At 37.0% G+C, this 19,546-nt stretch overlaps 3 protein-coding genes across 4 annotated transcripts; 2 read left to right on the forward strand and 1 right to left on the reverse strand.

Moving 5' to 3' along the window:
- The first annotated feature begins 2,643 nt into the window (after positions 1–2,643).
- LOC111430394 (zinc finger A20 and AN1 domain-containing stress-associated protein 1-like) lies at positions 2,644–3,980 on the forward strand. Of its 2 annotated transcripts, none has more exons than XM_023066618.1 (2): positions 2,644–2,863; positions 3,186–3,980. In XM_023066618.1, the coding sequence occupies exon 2, from the start codon at positions 3,287–3,289 to the stop codon at positions 3,791–3,793; it is 507 nt and encodes a 168-aa protein (XP_022922386.1). In that variant the 5' UTR covers positions 2,644–2,863; positions 3,186–3,286; the 3' UTR covers positions 3,794–3,980. The 2 variants fall into 2 exon arrangements, with proteins under 2 accessions (XP_022922386.1, XP_022922385.1); XM_023066617.1 differs by having other exon boundaries at positions 2,645–2,863; positions 3,272–3,980.
- A 4,154-nt stretch (positions 3,981–8,134) lies between these two features.
- LOC111430409 (kinesin-like protein KIN-UA) lies at positions 8,135–16,410 on the forward strand. Its single transcript, XM_023066635.1, has 18 exons — positions 8,135–8,639; positions 9,368–9,468; positions 9,561–9,683; positions 9,767–10,174; positions 10,249–10,405; positions 11,122–11,271; positions 12,739–12,827; positions 12,931–13,134; positions 13,225–13,359; positions 13,430–13,561; positions 13,637–13,775; positions 14,395–14,487; positions 14,920–15,045; positions 15,148–15,273; positions 15,361–15,525; positions 15,795–15,923; positions 16,056–16,274; positions 16,318–16,410. Exons 1-17 carry the CDS (start codon positions 8,456–8,458, stop codon positions 16,214–16,216), a joined length of 2,622 nt encoding a protein of 873 aa, XP_022922403.1. The 5' UTR covers positions 8,135–8,455; the 3' UTR covers positions 16,217–16,274; positions 16,318–16,410.
- Positions 16,411–16,949: 539 nt separating this feature from the next.
- Positions 16,950–18,224, reverse strand: LOC111430355 (AT-hook motif nuclear-localized protein 24-like). The gene has a single exon (XM_023066575.1). It carries the CDS (start codon positions 18,031–18,033, stop codon positions 17,164–17,166), a length of 870 nt encoding a protein of 289 aa, XP_022922343.1. The 5' UTR covers positions 18,034–18,224; the 3' UTR covers positions 16,950–17,163.
- Between the last annotated feature and the right edge of the window lie 1,322 nt (positions 18,225–19,546).

Genomic DNA, 19,546 nt, shown 5'->3' on the forward strand with positions numbered 1-19,546 from the left:
TAACAAAGTTAATTTTAGTCGTCGGTTCTTTTATGTGCCTCTTTACCTTAAGTATCTATTAGACGAGATGCTTAAAAGATGGACCCGAGCACGCCTTCATTATTTTGGTTTTGAATATGAAGTTGGGAAGAGTCAAATGGAACATTGAGGACCTTGAGGTGAGCCCATACTGAGGGGTTAATGTGTTCGACACAGTGTGAATGAAGGTATGATGCTAATTTGTATACTTGTGTGTGACTGTATTGCAATGAGCTTCTTTTGTCCTTCCACATTACCAAAGCTCATGATGATGCTCCTCTCTCTATCTCTTCTTCCATTTCAATCATACTCTCCTTTTCTCCCACTTTCTTTCCATTTCCCGTTCGCTCGGTGCGTTAGTAATCGAGAGATCTCTAATCATCCATCTTGTTAAGAATAAAGATATTGACTAATTTTGACTATCCAATCTAGATCATAAAACTTCCAATTAACGTGAGATCTGATATCATTTATAATAGCCCAAGCCCACCATCAGCGGATATTGTCCTCTTTAGACTTTTCGTTTCGAGCTTCCACTTAGAGTTTTTAAAATGTGTCTAGCAGGGGAGAGGTTTCTACACCTTCATGAAGAATGTTTTTGTTCTTCTTTACAACCGACGTGAGATCTGAAGGTGTGAACTCTATTTGACGGGGTCGAGTCATCAACTTAACCACTCAAGATTGGTCAAAAAAAAATTATTAACTCAACTAGTGTACTTCTAGTAAAATTTTAGATTGATAATTTTTATGGATTTTTTTTATTTGAAAAAGAAGAAAAAAATAAATGTACAGAAAATCTCTGTGATTGAACCTATTTTATTTTGATAGCTTATATTCAACCTTTGGAACAAATTATACTTAAAATAATTTAATTAAAGAATATAATGTGAAACTTCAAATATTATGTACTATTTATTTTTTATTATAAGGTAACATTGACATTGAAAGAAAATTTATATTAATGTTTTATATACAAGACATATAGTTCATTAAAAATAATAAAATTGTATAATTTATGACATCACTTTTCTTTTTCTTTTGCAATTAATTTTAATTCTTTTTTTAAATTTTTGTTAAAGAAAATTTAGGACATGAAACTTATTTTGAATATAAAAAATAAAATAAAAATTAACTCAAATTAGAATGACAGCAAAAAAATAAATAAATAAATTACTAATTATCAATATATTAGTGATTTAATATATGAAACTGTATGGCTGTAGTTGCTATTAGATAAATTTTATATAATTTGCAAAATTATAATTTCTTAAAAAAAAACCATAATTACGAAAAAAAAAAATAGCCTTAAATTTCAAATTAACCATTTACTTTCATTAATTTCGAAATATAAAAATTAATAAATTAACTACATAGCACATATATTTAGAAATTATATGAAAAATTAACTACATAGAACATATATTTAGAAATTAATTTTTTTAATAAAAATTCATTTATACTAATTATATACTTATTTTATAACGCCATCGCTATCATAAATATAAAATTTTGATAGGTTCTTAATAATATATATATATATATATATATATATATTTTTTTTTTTTTTTTTTTTTTTTTTTTTTGTTTGAAATTTACTTTTTAATTTTTAGGTAATTTTCAAAATTTTCATAAATATTATAAAAGTTTCAAACCATATGTCTATGCTTGTAAAGGATGTTTTTTATTAGCAAAATTAACAATTTTTTTATAATCAAAATGCATAACATAAACCTTTTAATAAATTTTATCTATAATAATTAATTACCAAATTTAGAATAACTTAAAAAATTAATTACTATTTAATACTTTTAGATTAAGAATATAATCATACATTAATTATTAAACTATTACTCAATTTCCTTATTAATTATGATCATTATGAAATAAAAGAAATTAAATGACTATATAATCCAACGCCTAAGAATCAAATACATTGATCAAGCTGGAGTAAGACGGGTTCACAATAAGAACTCGAAGACCATCTCTTTCTAAATAATTTCCGTTCAAACCAAAAGCTTCCCCGTCTCTAAAGACGCTTCAATAACATGAACCCACACATCTAACGGTAAATATAATAAGATTCATTTACCTAATGTGTGACTGTCGACGTTGTAACAAATTCATAATACTGAATAAAAACTTCTGCAGCTATTTTATAGCCACCTAAACAGCTGGATAAAGCAAAGAAAGGTGGGTCCGTACCGGTTTAATTAGTTAAGTTAGAACGAACCGGTTTAATTAGTTAAGTTAGAACGAACCGGTTTGGGCTCAGACTAAGAAAAGGTGAAGTAGATAGGAAAAAGAAAAAATAAAAAATAAAGGTAGGTTAAAAAATATTTTAATATTATATATTTAATTCTCATACAAAAAAAAAACATTTTTTTTAATGTGAAAGATTAAATTACAAAATGCACCTTCGTGTTCTTCAACCAATCTTCACTAAAAACTCCATGATAAAACAACCGTACGGGATTCAGACATCCCAACCGTCCGTTTAAAATGATTATCCCGTGATTAGAATGATGTGAACTATCTAACGGTTGAAAATTGAGTCTACTGTAGATCTAGCGTATTGTAACATTACCAGCGTCGAAACAAGGGTGCGCCGTGGAAATAATGATAAACAAGGGGTAGCTTGTTGAATTGGTAATTCATCCTTATTGTTCCATCAGCCCCTAAACCTCACCATACTAGCCTCGGTTTTTGGCTGCGATTCTTCGTTTCCATAGTTCACTCTGTGGTTTTTCTGAATCTCCCATTATATTCTAATTCCGGATTCGAATTTGTGTTCCAGAGGGAGGGTTTTGGAGTTTTGAGTTCCTTCGATCATCTCTTGGCTTAAGAGGTATGGATTTTCAAACGCTGTTTGACTTTGATGTAATCGGAATAATCTAGATCGCTTATGTTTGGATGTGAGAAATTTTGTAGAATTTTTTTCTTGGTTTCTCGTCTTCTTTGATTACTCTGATTTATGGGTGTTTTCGTTTTGTTCTGTTTGATGTTTCTGCGATTCTGTGCAAGTTATGATGCTGGTTGGACTGGGTCGAGTTCTGATTTTTTCTAGGAAATTTTCTGGGTGTACTCTTGCTTGACGAGTTCTGGATTTTCTTACTGTATCTGGATCGAATTTTATTGGGGGTTTTTTTTTTGTTTGTTGATAAATTTAGGGTTTGAAGCATGAAAAGGGGAATTGATTACAGATAAGTTTGATTTTGGCCATGATTTTTATGTCTTTGTTTTTCTAAAATTACAGCGAATTTGGTAAACTATGGGTTCGGAACAGAACGATGGCACGAGCTACCAGCCATCGGAGCCGAAGATCTGCGCGAACAACTGCGGCTTCTTTGGTTCTGCCGGTACTGAGAATCTCTGCTCTAAGTGCTACAGAGACTCTCGAATCGAAGCAGAGCAAGCGGCTTCGGCAAAAGCAGCGATGGAGAAATCCCTTCAGTCGAAAATCTTAAAACCGTCTGAAGGTAATTCTCCGGTCGTTTTCACCGAATCACCGGTGGAATTAGCTTCATCGACATCGTCCACTGGAATTCCCCTCAGCAGTTCCAACAAATCGCCGTTGCCGGATGTTCTTAACCGGTGCCGGAGCTGCAATAAGAAGGTGGGATTGATGGGGTTCAGGTGCAAGTGCGAGAGAACATTCTGTGGGATTCATCGGTACCCAGAGAAACACGACTGTTGTTACGACTTCAAAAGTATTGGGCGGGAGGAGATCGCCATGGCCAATCCTGTGGTGAAGGCCGACAAGGTCGAAAGGTTCTGATTAGGGATTTGGGTATGAAGTGGGTAAATTCTTAGTGGGTTTGTTGCTATGATTCATCTTCTGGGTTCTATTTTGCGTCTGTTTGTCTGGGCTGGTTGGGTTTACGGTGGATTTAGGGAAGCTCTTTGCTTGGTTTGCTGGAAACTTGGCTACTATGATCAATAATATGCAGTTTGATTCCTTGCGATTCTGGTTTCGTTTTCGTTTTCGTTTTCGTTTTGAGTAACGTTTTTCTCTAGTGTTTGTAGAGATCAGGCGGTGTTCTTGTGAATATGAAGATGAACACGATCAAGCATTCTTCAGTGTTCTTCTTCGATCAAACTTGAATTTCGAAGCGATGGGCTTTCGGAAAGTTTAGACTTTGTTGTCTTAGTTTTAACAAGTGCTCGTAGTCATGCGCAACCCATCTGCGGGAGTTGGAGGTTCTTTTGGCACGTTCCAAGTATCGGTGGAGACTTTTCGTTGATTGAAATAAATGGTCGAGATAGAGAGATAGAAGTGTGACACCCCCGAGTAAAGAAAAGGCATATGGATGAATTGGACGGTATCTAAATGAGAGTGATAACAAGTTACATATACCAATATGATGCATCTTTTTTTGGTGGCTCAGTCATAAGAACTCTAAAATTAAGTGTGTTACATGAAGATTTTCGTATAAAACATGTGAGAGGACAAAACACGAAAAATGTACACAAATCTAGATTTTGAATCTTGGGTATTAACAATGTCTTGGGTATTAACCATGTCATAGGGACTTCGAATTATAACTATGTCAAAGGATCGAGATCATCAAGTGCCAAATCTAGACTTTGAATCTTGATTCAAATCCTAGACATTAGCATTAGCCATGTCAAAAGACATTCAGTCAATTAATTTTTTTTTTTAAATTGATTTAGATATAATATATTAAGATAGGTATGTGAATTTTTGGCTAAATTATTTGAAAATGGTTGAAACACAAAGTATTATAATTGAAGATTATTATTTGTAGAAGCTTGAAAATGGAAGGCCAATTATTGCAAAAATGAATTGAAGTGGTTGGTATTATATGTCAACATATACTTAATTACTACCTATCCATCTACCCAATATTTCATGTTCTATTAAGTTCTTAACATCAAATAGTATACGTTTATTATACGTTTATTGTCTTGGACTTTCTCTCTTTTCGACCAGACGAAGGATATATGAATTATATTCAATCGAGTCTAGTGTTAAGGTTATGCTCGTCTAGAACGTATTGTCTATAGCTGCATGTTAATGACATGTCAACCCTTTATTTGTTTTCATGTTGTATTGCTTTAGTATTTTCTGTTTGTACGATCCTTCGGAGAAATCATGTTTGGGTCTACTAGACCAAGTAGTTATCGAACCTCCCTCAACCAAGTATTGTATTTTCTCTTGTCCACATGTTTTCAATGCAATTGACTCTCGCATTACTTAATTTCAACTTGTTTTCCACGATTTCCCTCAACCACGTTTTTATAACTTTTTCTATCAAAACGTGGCTCGAGACTCGCCATGCGTTAGAATTGACAACAAAGTTCGATTTTTACATGATTGGTTTGTTCACTGAATTAGAATAAGCGCCGCACAATCGCCAAGTTCACTGCTTCGAAAGTGCGATTGTGACCCCTAACAATAGGTTAGGTTTAAAGCTCCCAATTTTCTCTTAAATTCTAAGGGTTGTTTGGTGATGTTTCTCATTATTTAGAAACATTTTCAAAATTTTGAAAACAACAAAATCAAATTTATTGATTCTTGTTTTTTTTTTCCAGACATAAATAAATATATTACTTTTACTTTTAAGTACATTATAAATATAATATAAGCTTTTTTTTAATATTTAATTTAAAAAAAATAAAAGAAATAACTATTGCACGTGTTTATGTTTTCGGAATAGAATGTAACGAACAAAAGCAAGATTTTCTTTAATAAAAAATAAAAAACAAAAAACAAAAAACGACAATGTTAGTGAACGAATCCTTATAAATCTTTCAACATTCAAGCTTTTATCAACAATAAAGGCATCACCATAAAATGCATATCTCAATAAAGTCTCTATGCTTTCGCTTTCATTTCACCCTTTCTTCTCTATTAGGTCGGTTGTTCTTTAATATCTCATTTATATCTATCTTCTAAGTCAAGCAAAGAAGATATATCTTCTTTTTATGAGCATACATCAGTCGGGTTTGATTGAATTTAACTTTTATTGAATCAACATGCAATTCTAAAATAATTGGATTAGTGATCTTAATCTTATTCGAGTCATTCGGATCACCAACCTAACTGTTTATTTTAAGTTGGGTTAATTCGTGATCTTAAGTTCAAGTGGTTGAGGACTCGATTCGAAGTATTAAGGATGAAGGCATGAAGTACATGAACATGAAGATGAAGTTTGTTAAAAGGGATGAGAGTCTGGGTGAAGTAAAGTGAAAGGAAATACAGGCCACTTGGTTTAGTGGATATCAGGCAGCTACATGCTTAAGGTATGCAAATTGGTGGAGCTGAAGAAAAGGGTCTGGTTGTGGCTGTGCCCGACAGAAGTCGGCTTCTCCCTATCAAATGCATTTTAAAAATTTAGAAGAGAAACTCAAAAAGAATAATATTGGCTCGCAGTGGGTTGGACTTTTACAAATGGTATTAAAGTCAGATACTGAGCGGTGTGCTAGCGAGAACACTGAGTCCCGAACGGGAGTAGACATGGGTTAGTGTGCGAGTGAGGACGCTGAGCCTTGAAGTGGGGTGTGCCAGCGAAGACATTGGGCCCCGAAGGGGATGGTGAGATCTCACATTGGTTGGAGAGAAAAACGAAACATTCTTCATAAGGGTATGTTAATAGACGCATTTTAAAAACTTTGAGTGAAAATCGGGAGAGGACAATATCAGCTAGTTGTGGTATTGGGTTGTTACAAACCTTGAACCAAACTTGTTTGGTTTTATGTCTATTACATGTATAGGACACGGGTTCACCGTTCTTTTTTTAATATGTATGAATGACGCTTTTGTCTCTAACGAAATCATCGAAGATTTGAATCTCCACTTTGTTTCATAATTTTATGTGTAAAAAAATATGTTGACAATGTTACGTCCCATTGAGTTCAACACAATATTTAGAGTAGGGATCAAACTTCTAACTTCCTGATTGAAGATACACGTGTTAATCAACGAGTTACATTGATATAATGCAAACGTGTTGGACGGAAAAACCAACATGGAGATCATAAACGACCCTCAACTCACGCTATAATTAATCACCCTCAAAAGCTACAATAAATGACTACCTTGACTTCTAAGCACAAAACAACGGTCACATAGAATTACATAACGAATATCCCTCAAATTCAACTAAGGATTGCTTCCAATAGAAATCTCCAAAAGAATTTACAACTTCTTCTTCCTCCTTCAAAATGGTGCACAATTACTGTATTATCAACTCACATGAAACCCAACAGAAATAAGAATATATTAAAAGAAACCACGATAGGATCGTGATACTTTAAACATTTAGTGTCGAACAATACATGGAGTGAGCACTTGTCACATTTGTTCGACTATTATGTTTTGTTTTTATTTATTTTAAATAGAACAAAAAAAAAAAAAGTCACTTTTAGAATGGAATACTTCTCCTTTAAACTAACTTCCATCCAGATCTAGTCATCATGTTTTTTTTTTTTTCATAAAATTTGCCCACTTAATCATTTGATCAACATTGTACCTTAAATTCAACAAAAGATTAAGGCTATTTTGATGGATCGAAAGTTTTAATTTTTTTTTTCTTTTTCATTCTGTCTTTTTTCTTGTTTTTGTTGTTGTTTGTCCTCTTATCCCTATGACTTTAGAATTATTGGTGTGTAACGACACATCCAACAAAGTCAAACTTGAGCAAGAAAAGTACTTCAAGAACGATTTTGAGGGGCCTTCGAAGTGATTGTAAGGTCCTTTTGATTAACTGTCATATCATTAAAATCAGTCTTATTCAAATGCAGTTTTTATTTATTTATGTACTCCTCTTTCTATTTAAACATCACGTACGTACCATTCTTGAGATTGACTGTTTAAATTTCATCTTAGAGGCTAATGGGTCGAATTATAAAATTTAGTAATACAATTTTAAATAGTAATTATTTTAATCTTTGAATCTTTTATGTTATGAATTTTGTTTTTTTTTTAAATGCTGTGAGGTCAAAATGGTAAATTCGGATGCCCATGATGAGATGATGATGGTTAATGGGTTATGCGACGTGATTGGTTTTGTTAGTTAATACTCTCACGAGACGGAATCCGTAATTAGTTAATATGAAACGGCGTCGTGTTTGTGCACACGATCCATTCTGAGGTTTCTTCTTCAATTGCGTCTGGTTTACCCACCTTTTCTTGCTCGTCCTGTCTCAGAGCTTGAATGAATTTGGAGAGGGAAGCAAAAAAGGGTATTGGATTTGCATTTGACAGAATCTCATCCATCCCCCACACGGCGAAGGTCCACTTCCACTTCTACTGCTTGTTCTTGCACCTCCCACGCTTCGTTTTCAGCATTTTGGGGCTCTTCTTTTGGGTCCCATTGTTGTTTTCTCTCACTCCCTGTCTCTCTGAAAGCAAAAATACGCTGTTCTTCAATGATCTTGTAAACCCATTTTCCCAAATCTTCTGTGCCCTCTTGCAATGGCCGCTTCTGGGGGTACTAGTAATAGAAATGGTGCCAATTCCAGAAACTCTCTTAAGCTTGATAAGCCCTTTTCTCCTAATTCCAACCCCAATTCTTCTCTTAAGTCAAAGTCTCTTCCCAATTCTGCTCTGAGACGCAGTAGCCCTGCATCTCTTGGTGCTGCCAAGAATGATGGTGGAGGTTTGTTCTTTGCTTTTCTGCTGCTGCTTTTTCTGTTTTTTGTCTTGTTTTTTTTTTTTTTATGGTGGTTTTGAGTTTAGATGTCTACTTGTTCTACGAGATTATGTTGGTCGGAGAGAACTAAACATTTCTTATAAGAGTGTTGAAACCTCTCCCTATAAGAGGCGTTTTAAAACTTTGAGGGGGGCAAGGAAAGCTTAAAAATGACAATATCTGTTAGTGGGGGGCTTGAGTTGTTACCATTAGTATTGAGCTAGATACTAAACAGTGTGCTAGCGAGGACGTTGGGCCTATGAGGGGATGGATTGTGAGATCTCACGTCGGTTGGAGGGGAGAACGAAACATTTCTTATAAAAGTGTGGAAACCTCTCCTTAGAAGATGCGTTTTAAAACTTTGAGGAGTAGCTCAAAAGGAAAAGTCCAAAGAGGACAACATATGATAACGAGTTGTTACATGATCTGAGTGGGTTGGTGCATCCAAGTGATTTGAAATTTGAAATTGAGGTTATTGAAAAAGGGTGATTTTGTGTTGATTTCTTGCATTGAAAAGCAAGAACTTCGTTTTTGAACAAGAAATGGTGTTATTCAAGCCTTTCAATTCATAAGTAGTTAGCTTTCTATAGTCAAGAAGGGTCAGTTTAATGATGTGGTCTTCCTTTTTGATACATTGTTCAGTTCTACACAGTTCTAAGTTCATGGTTTTTTGATAAATAATGGCTTGAGTGCAGTTCCTGGAAGAGTTCGAGTAGCTGTTAGATTGCGACCACGCAATTCAGAAGAATTGATAGCTGATGCTGATTTTGCTGATTGCGTAGAATTACAGCCAGAGGTACAATGAACCCAATATTACACTAATAAACACCATCTTTACCATTATTATACTCTTAATGGAATCCATCAGAAAATCACACTCTATTTCAGCTTAAAAGGTTGAAACTCCTGAAGAACAACTGGGATTCAGATACTTATGAGTTTGATGAAGTGCTAACTGAGTTTGCATCTCAAAAACGTGTTTATGAAGCCGTGGTGAAACCTGTTGTGGAGGTATGTTTGAATTAAATTTTCAGTCGACATCATAATCTTTGTGCAACTCCCATTGAGTGGCCGGCCATTTTTCTTGTCCTTAGAGTGTATTGGATGGCTACAATGGAACAATTATGGCATATGGACAGACTGGTACTGGCAAAACGTATACTCTTGGAGGACTTGGAGAGGAAGACACGGCTGATCGTGGAATAATGGTGCGTGCTATGGAGGACATCTTGGCTGAAGTTTCTTTGGAGACGGATTCTGTCACGGTATCCTACCTGCAGCTTTATATGGAGAGCATACAGGACCTGCTTGACCCTGCAAATGATAACATTTCCATTGTTGAAGATCCTAAAACGGGAGATGTTTCGTTACCTGGGGCTAGCCTGGTAGAAATCAGACACCAGGAGAGCTTTGTGGAACTACTAAGATTGGGGGAAGCTCATCGTTTTGCTGCGAATACGAAACTAAACACTGAATCTTCTCGTAGTCATGCAATTCTCATGGTACTTTGAGGTCTTTCAATCTCTCAAAAACTGCTAGTAGTTCATGGAAATTTGATGTTTACTTCTTGTTGAAGGTACATGTAAAGCGGTCTTTGAAGGGAAGGGATTCAACTCTGGGAAGTGATGTTGGTGGGCATTCTCATTTGGTTAAGACCTTGAAAGCTCCTATTGTTCGGAAGGGAAAGTTAGTGGTGGTGGATCTTGCTGGTTCTGAGCGCATTGACAAGTCAGGTGTGTATATGCTCTATGCATAGGTTGACTTTTGGTTAGGAATCACGACTCTCCACAATGGTATGGTATTGTCCATTTTGAGCATAAGTTTTTATTGATTTGCTTTGGGTTTTCTCAAAAGGCCTCATACTAATGGAGATGTATAAACTCATGATCAACCCCTTAATTAGCCGATGTGAGACTCTTCTTCCAACAATCCTCAACAATCTTTCCCTTGAACAAAGTACACCGTCGAGCCTCCTCTGAGGCCTATGGAGCCCTTGAACAACCTCCCTTTAATCGAGGCTCGACTCCTTCTCTGGAGCCCTCGAATAAAGTACACCATTTATTCGACACTTGAGTCACTTTTGACTACACTTTCGAGGGTCCAAATTTCTTTGTTCGACATTTGAGGATTCTATTGACATGACTAAGTGAAGGGAATGACGACTCTCCATGATGGTATGACATTGTCTACTTTAAGTATAAGCTCTCGTGGCACTGCTTTGGGCTTCCCCAAAAGGCCTCATACCAATGGAGATGAATTCATTACTTATAAACCCATGATCAACCCTTGTAATTAGTTAACGTGGGACTCCTGCATAAATTTTACGAATGAGTGTCTATTCTTTTCGTGCTTACTACATTTTAGATTTCATTTTAGATTTACTTTGTCTTTCAACATTTTCATAAGAAAACTTGCTTTCTCAATGATATCAATGTGTTTATTGAGGCAGGAAGTGAAGGACATACACTTGAAGAAGCCAAATCCATAAATCTCTCCCTGAGTGCATTAGGGAAGTGCATAAATGCACTAGCTGAGAATAGTGCACACGTTCCAGTTAGGGATTCAAAGCTTACAAGGTTACTCCGGGATTCATTTGGTGGTAAGATCTGACTTTGTTGTTGTTTTAGGTATATCTTTACAGATTTACAAATTTACAATCTCAAATTATGTTGTCATTCTTGTTCAATGTGACTCTTATAGTCTCTTGTGTACGCAAAATCTAGTTTAAAACATCCCTACATAGAAGAAATATTGAAGAATCTGTGAATTAGACCAAAATAAAGTACTAAAAAGGGAGCCAAAATGCCTTACTATTGGCTTAAAAAGAAAGAGTGGCTGAGATTTCAAACAAGAAATCCAGCTAGGAGCTAAGATAAGCACGTTAGAATTCACAAAAGACTTTCCAAACAACTTAGCATATATCATGGTGAAGCATCCAGTTTGAAAAATCAATCGAACGGGTAAAGCTAAGATAAGTGAAGCTAAGATAAGGACATGTTCATAACTGATTAAGAGAGTTTGGATGGGATTAAAAAGCTCGTTGATCCTTCCCTTCGTTCCTTTTATCTTGGACATCTTCTTCAATCTGGTGAAGGAGCAAAGCCGAGATTTAGGTTTTCGGTTTCTTCTTCTTTTCTTACCATTTAATCTGGTGAAGGATAATTGTCTTGTAGGGTGGAATAGATAGATTCCGAATTTCCAAATTGGGTTTTTTTTAAGCGGAGCCTGGATACTTCATTTTATTAGTACAACCGAGAAAACCATAAATTATTCTAATTGATAGATCTATTAACAACAAGTAGATCTACGCCAAGAGAATTAGTAATGTGTCTGGAGAAATTGGTACAAAAAGCCGTAGACACTTCTTGATAATGGAATCCGCGGACAACCAATGAGGGAGGGCCATAATAAGGTTTACAAGTCGTTTTCCGATGTAATTGAAGGCAGCGAGGGAAGATTTCGGGAAACTCTGCTTGGCAAACGGGTCAATTATTCAGGAGGACGTCGCATGTAAAGGGTTTGCAATTTCGTTTCAAAAAATCCTTTATGTGAGAGGGTCATGCCTTCAATGCTTCCCTCAATAGATCACCAATCTTGAAATTCATCTTCCTTAAACTTCATATGAAAAGCAGAATCTAAAAGGAAAAAGATCAGCATTCCATATTTACTCATTGGTTTTGAATTTATCAGAAGAGATAGCTAGAATCTGGGTTAAAGATTGGGAAATCTACCTCTCCCTGCCAATATAAACATGATTGAGCCGACGTTGTCTTGTTGGGATCCCTCCCTCCTTATCATGCCAGCCGGAGAAAAGGGGAAAACGGATGGTAGAGACATGATTGGAATCCAGGAGACTGACGAGATTGAGTCCCCACCTCGAGTTCACATGCTCCCGTGGGATGATTTTTACGAAAATATCCCAACATCCAAACATTAGTCCCCGAATGCCCTACAAGTCGAACTTGGCCTCTCTAATTGTGTTCCTAGAACAGCTAGAACTTGGTTTGACTCATTGGTTTTGAATTCTAATCTAATCATGATATCTGGCCATGCAAAATTTTAACAGGAACAGCTAGAACTTCACTGGTTATTACTATTGGTCCTTCACCTCGCCATCGTGGAGAGACTACAAGCACAATAATGTTTGGCCAACGGGTAGGTTATGGGTGCTTAGTTTTTGACAGGTTAATAACCATTACTCTCAGTGTGATCTATTCCATTTCCAAGATTCTAATTTCTAAAACCTTTTACCCCTCAGGCTATGAAGGTGGAAAATATGGTGAAGATAAAAGAAGAATTTGATTATAAAAGTTTGTCAAGAAGATTAGACATTCAATTAGACAAACTGATAGCCGAACATGAAAGACAGAAGAAATCATTTGAGATGGAAATTGAAAGAATTACCAAAGAAGCACAGGATCGCATATCTGAAGCTGAAAGAAGTCATTCGAACGCACTGGAGGTAACAAGGGTCCTTTTAGATTAAAAGGCCTTGAATGATATAGGGTCCTTTTAGATTGAACAGTTTCATGTCTGTTCTTGAATGATATAGGGTTCGGTTGAGTGTGCTGATAAGGAAGTTGAGGAGCTAAAGAATTTGGTTAAAAAGGAAACGCTTTTGAGGAAGGCAGCTGAAGAGGAAGTTAGCAATCTTAGAACTCAAGTAGCCCAACTGAAGAGATCAGAGGTATGTTTTGGCATGTCCCAGCTCTCCCACTCTTTACATAAGCCTTTTAATGGTGGCTTTTATGTGCTAGACATCTTGCAATTTGGAAATCTCTAAGCTTTGCAAGTCTCTGGAAGATGAGCAAAATCAGAAAAGGAAACTAGAAGGAGATATAGCTGTTCTACAGACCCAGTTGTTGCAATTGAGCTTTGAAGCTGATGAGGTTTGTTTTGGGTTAGTTTTTCTTGATCTTGTTTGTGTAGCCTTGTGTTTTGACATGAGCCTACTTTATTTGCAGACCAGTAGGCGACTGGACAGAGGTGAGCCTGGGAAAGTCCTCGGTTCTATAGATTCTCAAGTGCAACAAGTTAAGCACTCACAGGCTCAGGAGCCTGGAAATGGGGAGAAAGCTTCAGTGGCCAAACTCTTTGAGCAAGGTTTAAGTCGTATTTTGTTTAAGAATCACCAATCTCACCGATCTCCGTAACAGTACGATATTGTCTACTTTGAGCGTAAGCTCTCATGGCTTTGTTTTTTTGTTTTCTCAAAAGATCTCGTACTAATGGAAATGTAGTTCTTAGTTATAAACCTATCATCACTCGCTTAATTAGCCAACGTCAGATTCCTTCCCAACAATTCTCAACGATCCTCCCCTCAAACAAAGTACACTATAGAGCCTCCATTGAGGCCTATGGAGCACTTGAACAGTCTTCCCTTAATTTAGGCTCGACTCCTTTCTCTAGAGCCCTCGAACAAAGTACACTTTTTGTTCGACACTTGATTCACTGTTGACTACACTCTCGAGGGTCCCAACTTCTTTGTTTGACAATTGAGGATTCTATTAACATGGCTAAGTTAAGGGCATGGTTTTGATACTATGTTAGGAACGACGAATCTCCACAATGGTATGATATTGTCCACTTTGAACATAAGCTCTCATAACTCATACCAATGGAGATGTATGATCATTCCCTTAATTAGCCAATGCGTTACTCCATTCCAACAATTCTATCACTTTATTTCAAGCTGTTCATTAATTCTATAATATTTTGACAGTGGGACTGCAGAAGATCTTGTCGTTGCTGGAAGCTGAAGATTATGACGTCAGAATTCATGCTGTGAAAGTGGTTGCAAATCTAGCAGCTGAAGGTACCAAAAATCATTACAATGTTCACTGACAATCTACATTACTTCTTTGCTGTTCTTTCCTGTCGTTTAAAAGATACTCTGACTTGAAATCACAAGGCTTGATTAAGGTCACTATTGAAGCAGAAATGGTCTGTGGTTGTGATATCCAAAGTCTACTTTTGTCGGATCCTATATCAGTTGGGGGAGGAGAATGAAACATTCTTTTATTAGGGTGTGGAAAACTCTTCCTCGTAGCCGCGTATTAAAACTCTCGAGGGAAAACCCGAAAGAGAAATATCTGCTAGCAGTGGGCTTAAACCGTTACAACTTTTGATTAGGTGCTTCTTGTAGTTACCGGTTTTGCAATGCAGCATTTTAACTGTCAGCAATGAACAAATGTATTATAGTTCTTACTGTGAAAACGCAGTTATATGCTTACCTCAAAATATGTAGAAACAAATCAGCAAAAGATTGTAGAGGCTGGCGGCCTTTCATCCTTGCTGATGCTACTCAGAAACACAGAGGATGAGACAATACACAGAGTTGCTGCTGGGGCAATTGCAAATCTGGCAATGAATGGTCAGTTTGTATTCCTTGTTCGACCCTTGATTCCACTTGCTTTTCTGCTTTCTTAGGCTGAGATTTCGTAGCTCCTAAGTTTTGCCTTGTCTTTCCCATCAGAGACCAACCAAGAGCTCATTATGTCCCAAGGGGGCATTAGCTTACTGTCCATCACGGCTGCCAACGCTGAGGATCCCCAAACCCTTCGTATGGTTGCCGGAGCAATCGCCAATTTGTGCGGCAATGGTATGTGTTAATCTATGCAAATTTGTGTTCATCATTTGTTCTTGCTGGTCTAATATTCACTATCCGACATCATACTCTCACTACCAGTTATGATATTATGTTATCCAGATAAGTTGCAGAAGAAGTTAAGGGGCGAAGGTGGTATCAAGGCATTGCTTGGTATGGTAAGATGCAGACATCCTGATGTTCTTGCACAAGTTGCTAGAGGAATTGCGAATTTCGCAAAGTGCGAGTCGAGGGCCTCTATACAAGGTAAGCCCTCAAGTTGGGGGTTACTATTAGGAATCACGACTCTTCAGAATGATATGTTATTATCCACTTTGAGTATAAGCTCTTATGCCTTTGCGTTTGGTTTTCCCAAAAGACGTCACCCCAATAGAGATGTATTCCTTACTTAAAAACTCACGATCAACCCCTTAATTAGCCGATGTGGGACTCCCCACCAACCATCCTCAACCGTCTCGGTAGCCTGGTTCAGTATTATATGAACTGATCATGGTTTGGGTTGTTGAAATGAACAGGGAGCAAGGCTGGAAAGTCTTTCTTGATTGAAGATGGAGCACTCCCATGGATTGTACAGAATGCCAACAATGAAGCATCAACGATCAAACGACATATCGAACTGGCACTCTGTCATTTAGCACAACATGGTAACCTCAATCCCTCGATCTCTCTGTCTTGTCTGAATTATGTCGCTTAGCTGAACAAGAAACCTCAAAAAAAAAAAAGAAAAAAAAAGAACATAAACTTGAAGCAAACCCACGACATTGGTGATAATGCAGAAGTGAACGCAAGGGACATGATGAATGGAGGTGCAGTGTGGGAACTGGTTCGGATATCGCGGGACTGCTCACGGGAAGACATAAGGAGTCTTGCGCATCGAACGTTAATATCCAGCCCCACATTTCAAGCTGAAATGAGACGATTACGAATAGATCATTGATTTGACACAAATATTCTCCTTCATTATCACAATCATTTCTGAAATGGCACCAAACTCAGCTTCCCTTATCATAAACACCATCAAAGAACAAGAACAAGAAGTCTGCCCAGTTCTTGTCATCAAAGTAGTGTAGAGGAACACTTGGGAGCTGGCCTCATCTCTAATTTCAAACTTCAACTGTGTAAATTCATTTGTATATTCATTTGTGTAAATTCATATACTAATTTTTTTTTTTTAACAACTATGAAATTTGTATTATTTAGTCTCAAAACTTTTAATTTCATCGTAGATGCAAAACATGAAATGAAATTACAATATGATCGATTACTAAAATGGCACGTCTGTTTATATACATCGATTCATCCAATCTTTTTCATTCAATAACCAATTATTTTTTAAGAAATTTTGATTAAAGAGAAATGAAAACAAAACTAGAAGTGTGGAAATGATGAAATATTAAACAGAAACCAAGAGAATCAATCTCCATAATTTGAGCCGGCAAGGATATAGGAAGTTGTGCTAAGAGTTCTGAAAATCAACCAACACCTATGCCTATCAGTTTTTGTTTCTCTACCAACAACTCACTTCCCCAACTATTCAACAACACCAAACCCACTTCATAATTTTAAACCCTAAATCATTCATATCTCCAATTCTTCTACCAAAGCTTCCTTTTTTCCATCATGGGTCTTTCACAAACATCCCAAAAATTGAAAATTTTTAAAAAAGATCCAATTTTTTCATGTGGGTAAACTAAATTGGGAGGTGGGTGCATTAAATTTGATCATAAATTTGAGATGTAATCTAATATGATTACCTACAAGATCAAGAAATAACCTGAGAATTAAAGGAACAAACTTGAGACATGGAAAAATAATTCAAAACAAAAACAAACCCAAATTAATTCATCTCCTTTTCTTTTTTTTCTTTTTTTCTTTTTTTGTGGGTTAGTACGGTGGACGGGAATTTGCCCAATAAGCTGCTTCCGATGGTGGCATTTGAATTGAATTTAGCAGATTCGGAGGCAAACCTTGAAACAACGGCCCATTTCCGTCGCCGACGAGTTGCTGCTGTTGTTGGGGCTGTCCAATTTCATCGGGAGACCCAATTCCGCCGCCGCCTTGCATCGACGGAAGTGGCGGCTGGTCGTCCTCCTCCAACGGGAGCCGTTCATAAGCAGCGTTACTAAACGAGGCAGCCATGATGACGACAGGGCCGGAAGCGATTAAAGTACCAACGACGCTACCGCCGACGACTTGGCCCTGACCACCGGCGAGGTAAATGGTTAAGGTGGTAGCGGCAGGAGGAGCCGGAGGAGGGAGGAAAGACCCGGCAAGGGACAAGATCTCGAAACGACCGTGTAAGTTGACAATTGCACCGGGGGAGGCGGGTTGGCGGAGAGTGACGTTGGTGACTGTGCCGGTACCGCTCATGATACAAACGCCACGCTGTCGGCGGCGAGCGAAGGTAGCAACACTGTCGACGATGTCGCAGCCATCGGTGACCTCGATGACATGGGTCCGAAGGGCGTTGGCACTGTCACGAGTAATGATAATAGGGGGTTTGGGTTTGTTTTTGGATCCAGCAGGTCTGCCTCTAGGGCGACGGGTGATTTCTCCGTCGGGATCTCCACCGCTGTTGGGGGCGGAGTTGTTGGGATGATGGTCGTCGTCGCGATCACGCTTGAGACGGCTGGTGGTGGCGCTATGTTCCTCTTCGGAATTGTTATTGTTGTGGTTGTTGTTGTTGTGGTGAAACGGAGTCTGGAGATGGAAATCTCGGGTGTGGAAGGGAGGAGGAAGGGAGTGAGCATCCATGGAGTTTAGGGAGTTAGTACAAAATGCATACAAAGGATCTGAATTGTTGAAGATTTGGAAGAGAAGAAGAAGAAAGGAAAGAGCTTTGGGTTAGGGTTAGATGCGAAATGGGTTGGGATTCGTTAGAGCTGCGTGCTTATGCCTCATGGGACCCTCTCTCCCCTCACCTTAATTCCTTTTTCTCTCTCTAATCAACCTCTTAATCTCGGGTTCGACTTTCTTAACTCGAGTGTCATATGTGTACCACCTTCTAGCTTGGTTCATCTCCGAGCTATATTCTATTAGGAGAGGGTTTGCTGTAATACCATATGTAACTCCTGATGTCTAGGTTTGTCTCCGAGCCATATCCTATTAGGATAAGACTCGTTCTAATACCATATGTAACGCATGATGTTTAGGTTCGCTTCCGAGCCATATCCTCGTTAACTCGAGTGTCATATGTCTACCAACTTCCTGTTTGGTTCGTTTCTGAGTCCTATCCTATTAGGAGAGGGCTCGCTCTAATACCATATGTAATGTCTGATGCCTAGGATTGTAGCTGAGTCATATCCTCGTTAACTCAAGTGTTACCATGTTTAATAGCTTCCAACTTGGTTTGTCTTCAAGCCATATCCTATTAGAATAGGACTTGCTCTAATACCATATGTAACGTCTAGTGCCTAAGTTCGTCTTTGAACCATATCTTCGTAAACTCGAGTGTCACATGGTCAGTAAGTTTTCTGAAGTATTTAAATATTAGGACTCCTTATCCAAAGCAAAAAGTCCTCTTATAAATGGTAAAACTGCACCATTCCCGTTGACACGTAAGTTAAATATTGTGGAATAAAACTCCCAAAAATTATTTTTTTTACTTTTAATTTTTTACATTTTTTCTTAATGGAGAAGAAAAAAAAAGACCCTCACATGGCTACAATTAAGTTACAACACTGTCATATTTTAAAGAAAACGACAGAAAACACGTGCATCTAATGTGAACAATTCAACTGCCACGTGACTGTTCTTCTTAGATATTGTTTTTTCCCAAATTTTTAGTTAAATTATATATATATCTAATATCCATGCTTTAAAATTTTAAAATTAAAAAAAAAATAATTAAATTTCCACAATATATCAATTGAACTACAACTTAGAGATGCTTTGACAGATATGACAACAACTTCCATATAGAAGTAGCTCGCACATGCATCATAAAGCTTTCTTCGGAAAAAAAATGCATTAAATTAGTCCGCTCCACCGAACCTTTTATTTAATTAAACGTCTTATTTTGTTGCTATGAACCTCACTTAGATAAAGATATCAATTATCATTTTAAAGGTCGATAATTCAATAACATAAAAATAAAAATAAATTATAGCTATTTATTATTATTTTTAATGAGACAGACATAACTAAACTGCAGTAGAAAATGATTGTTTAAAAAATAATAATAATTAATGTATTTTAATTTCAATTAATACTCCATCACGGAAATTTAATGCTAGACGAAGTCAAGCCACTGGGTACAGACAATGCT

The sequence above is a fragment of the Cucurbita moschata genome, unplaced genomic scaffold (assembly GCF_002738365.1).
Source record: "Cucurbita moschata cultivar Rifu unplaced genomic scaffold, Cmos_1.0 Cmo_Scf00033, whole genome shotgun sequence".
NCBI lineage: Eukaryota > Viridiplantae > Streptophyta > Magnoliopsida > Cucurbitales > Cucurbitaceae > Cucurbita > Cucurbita moschata.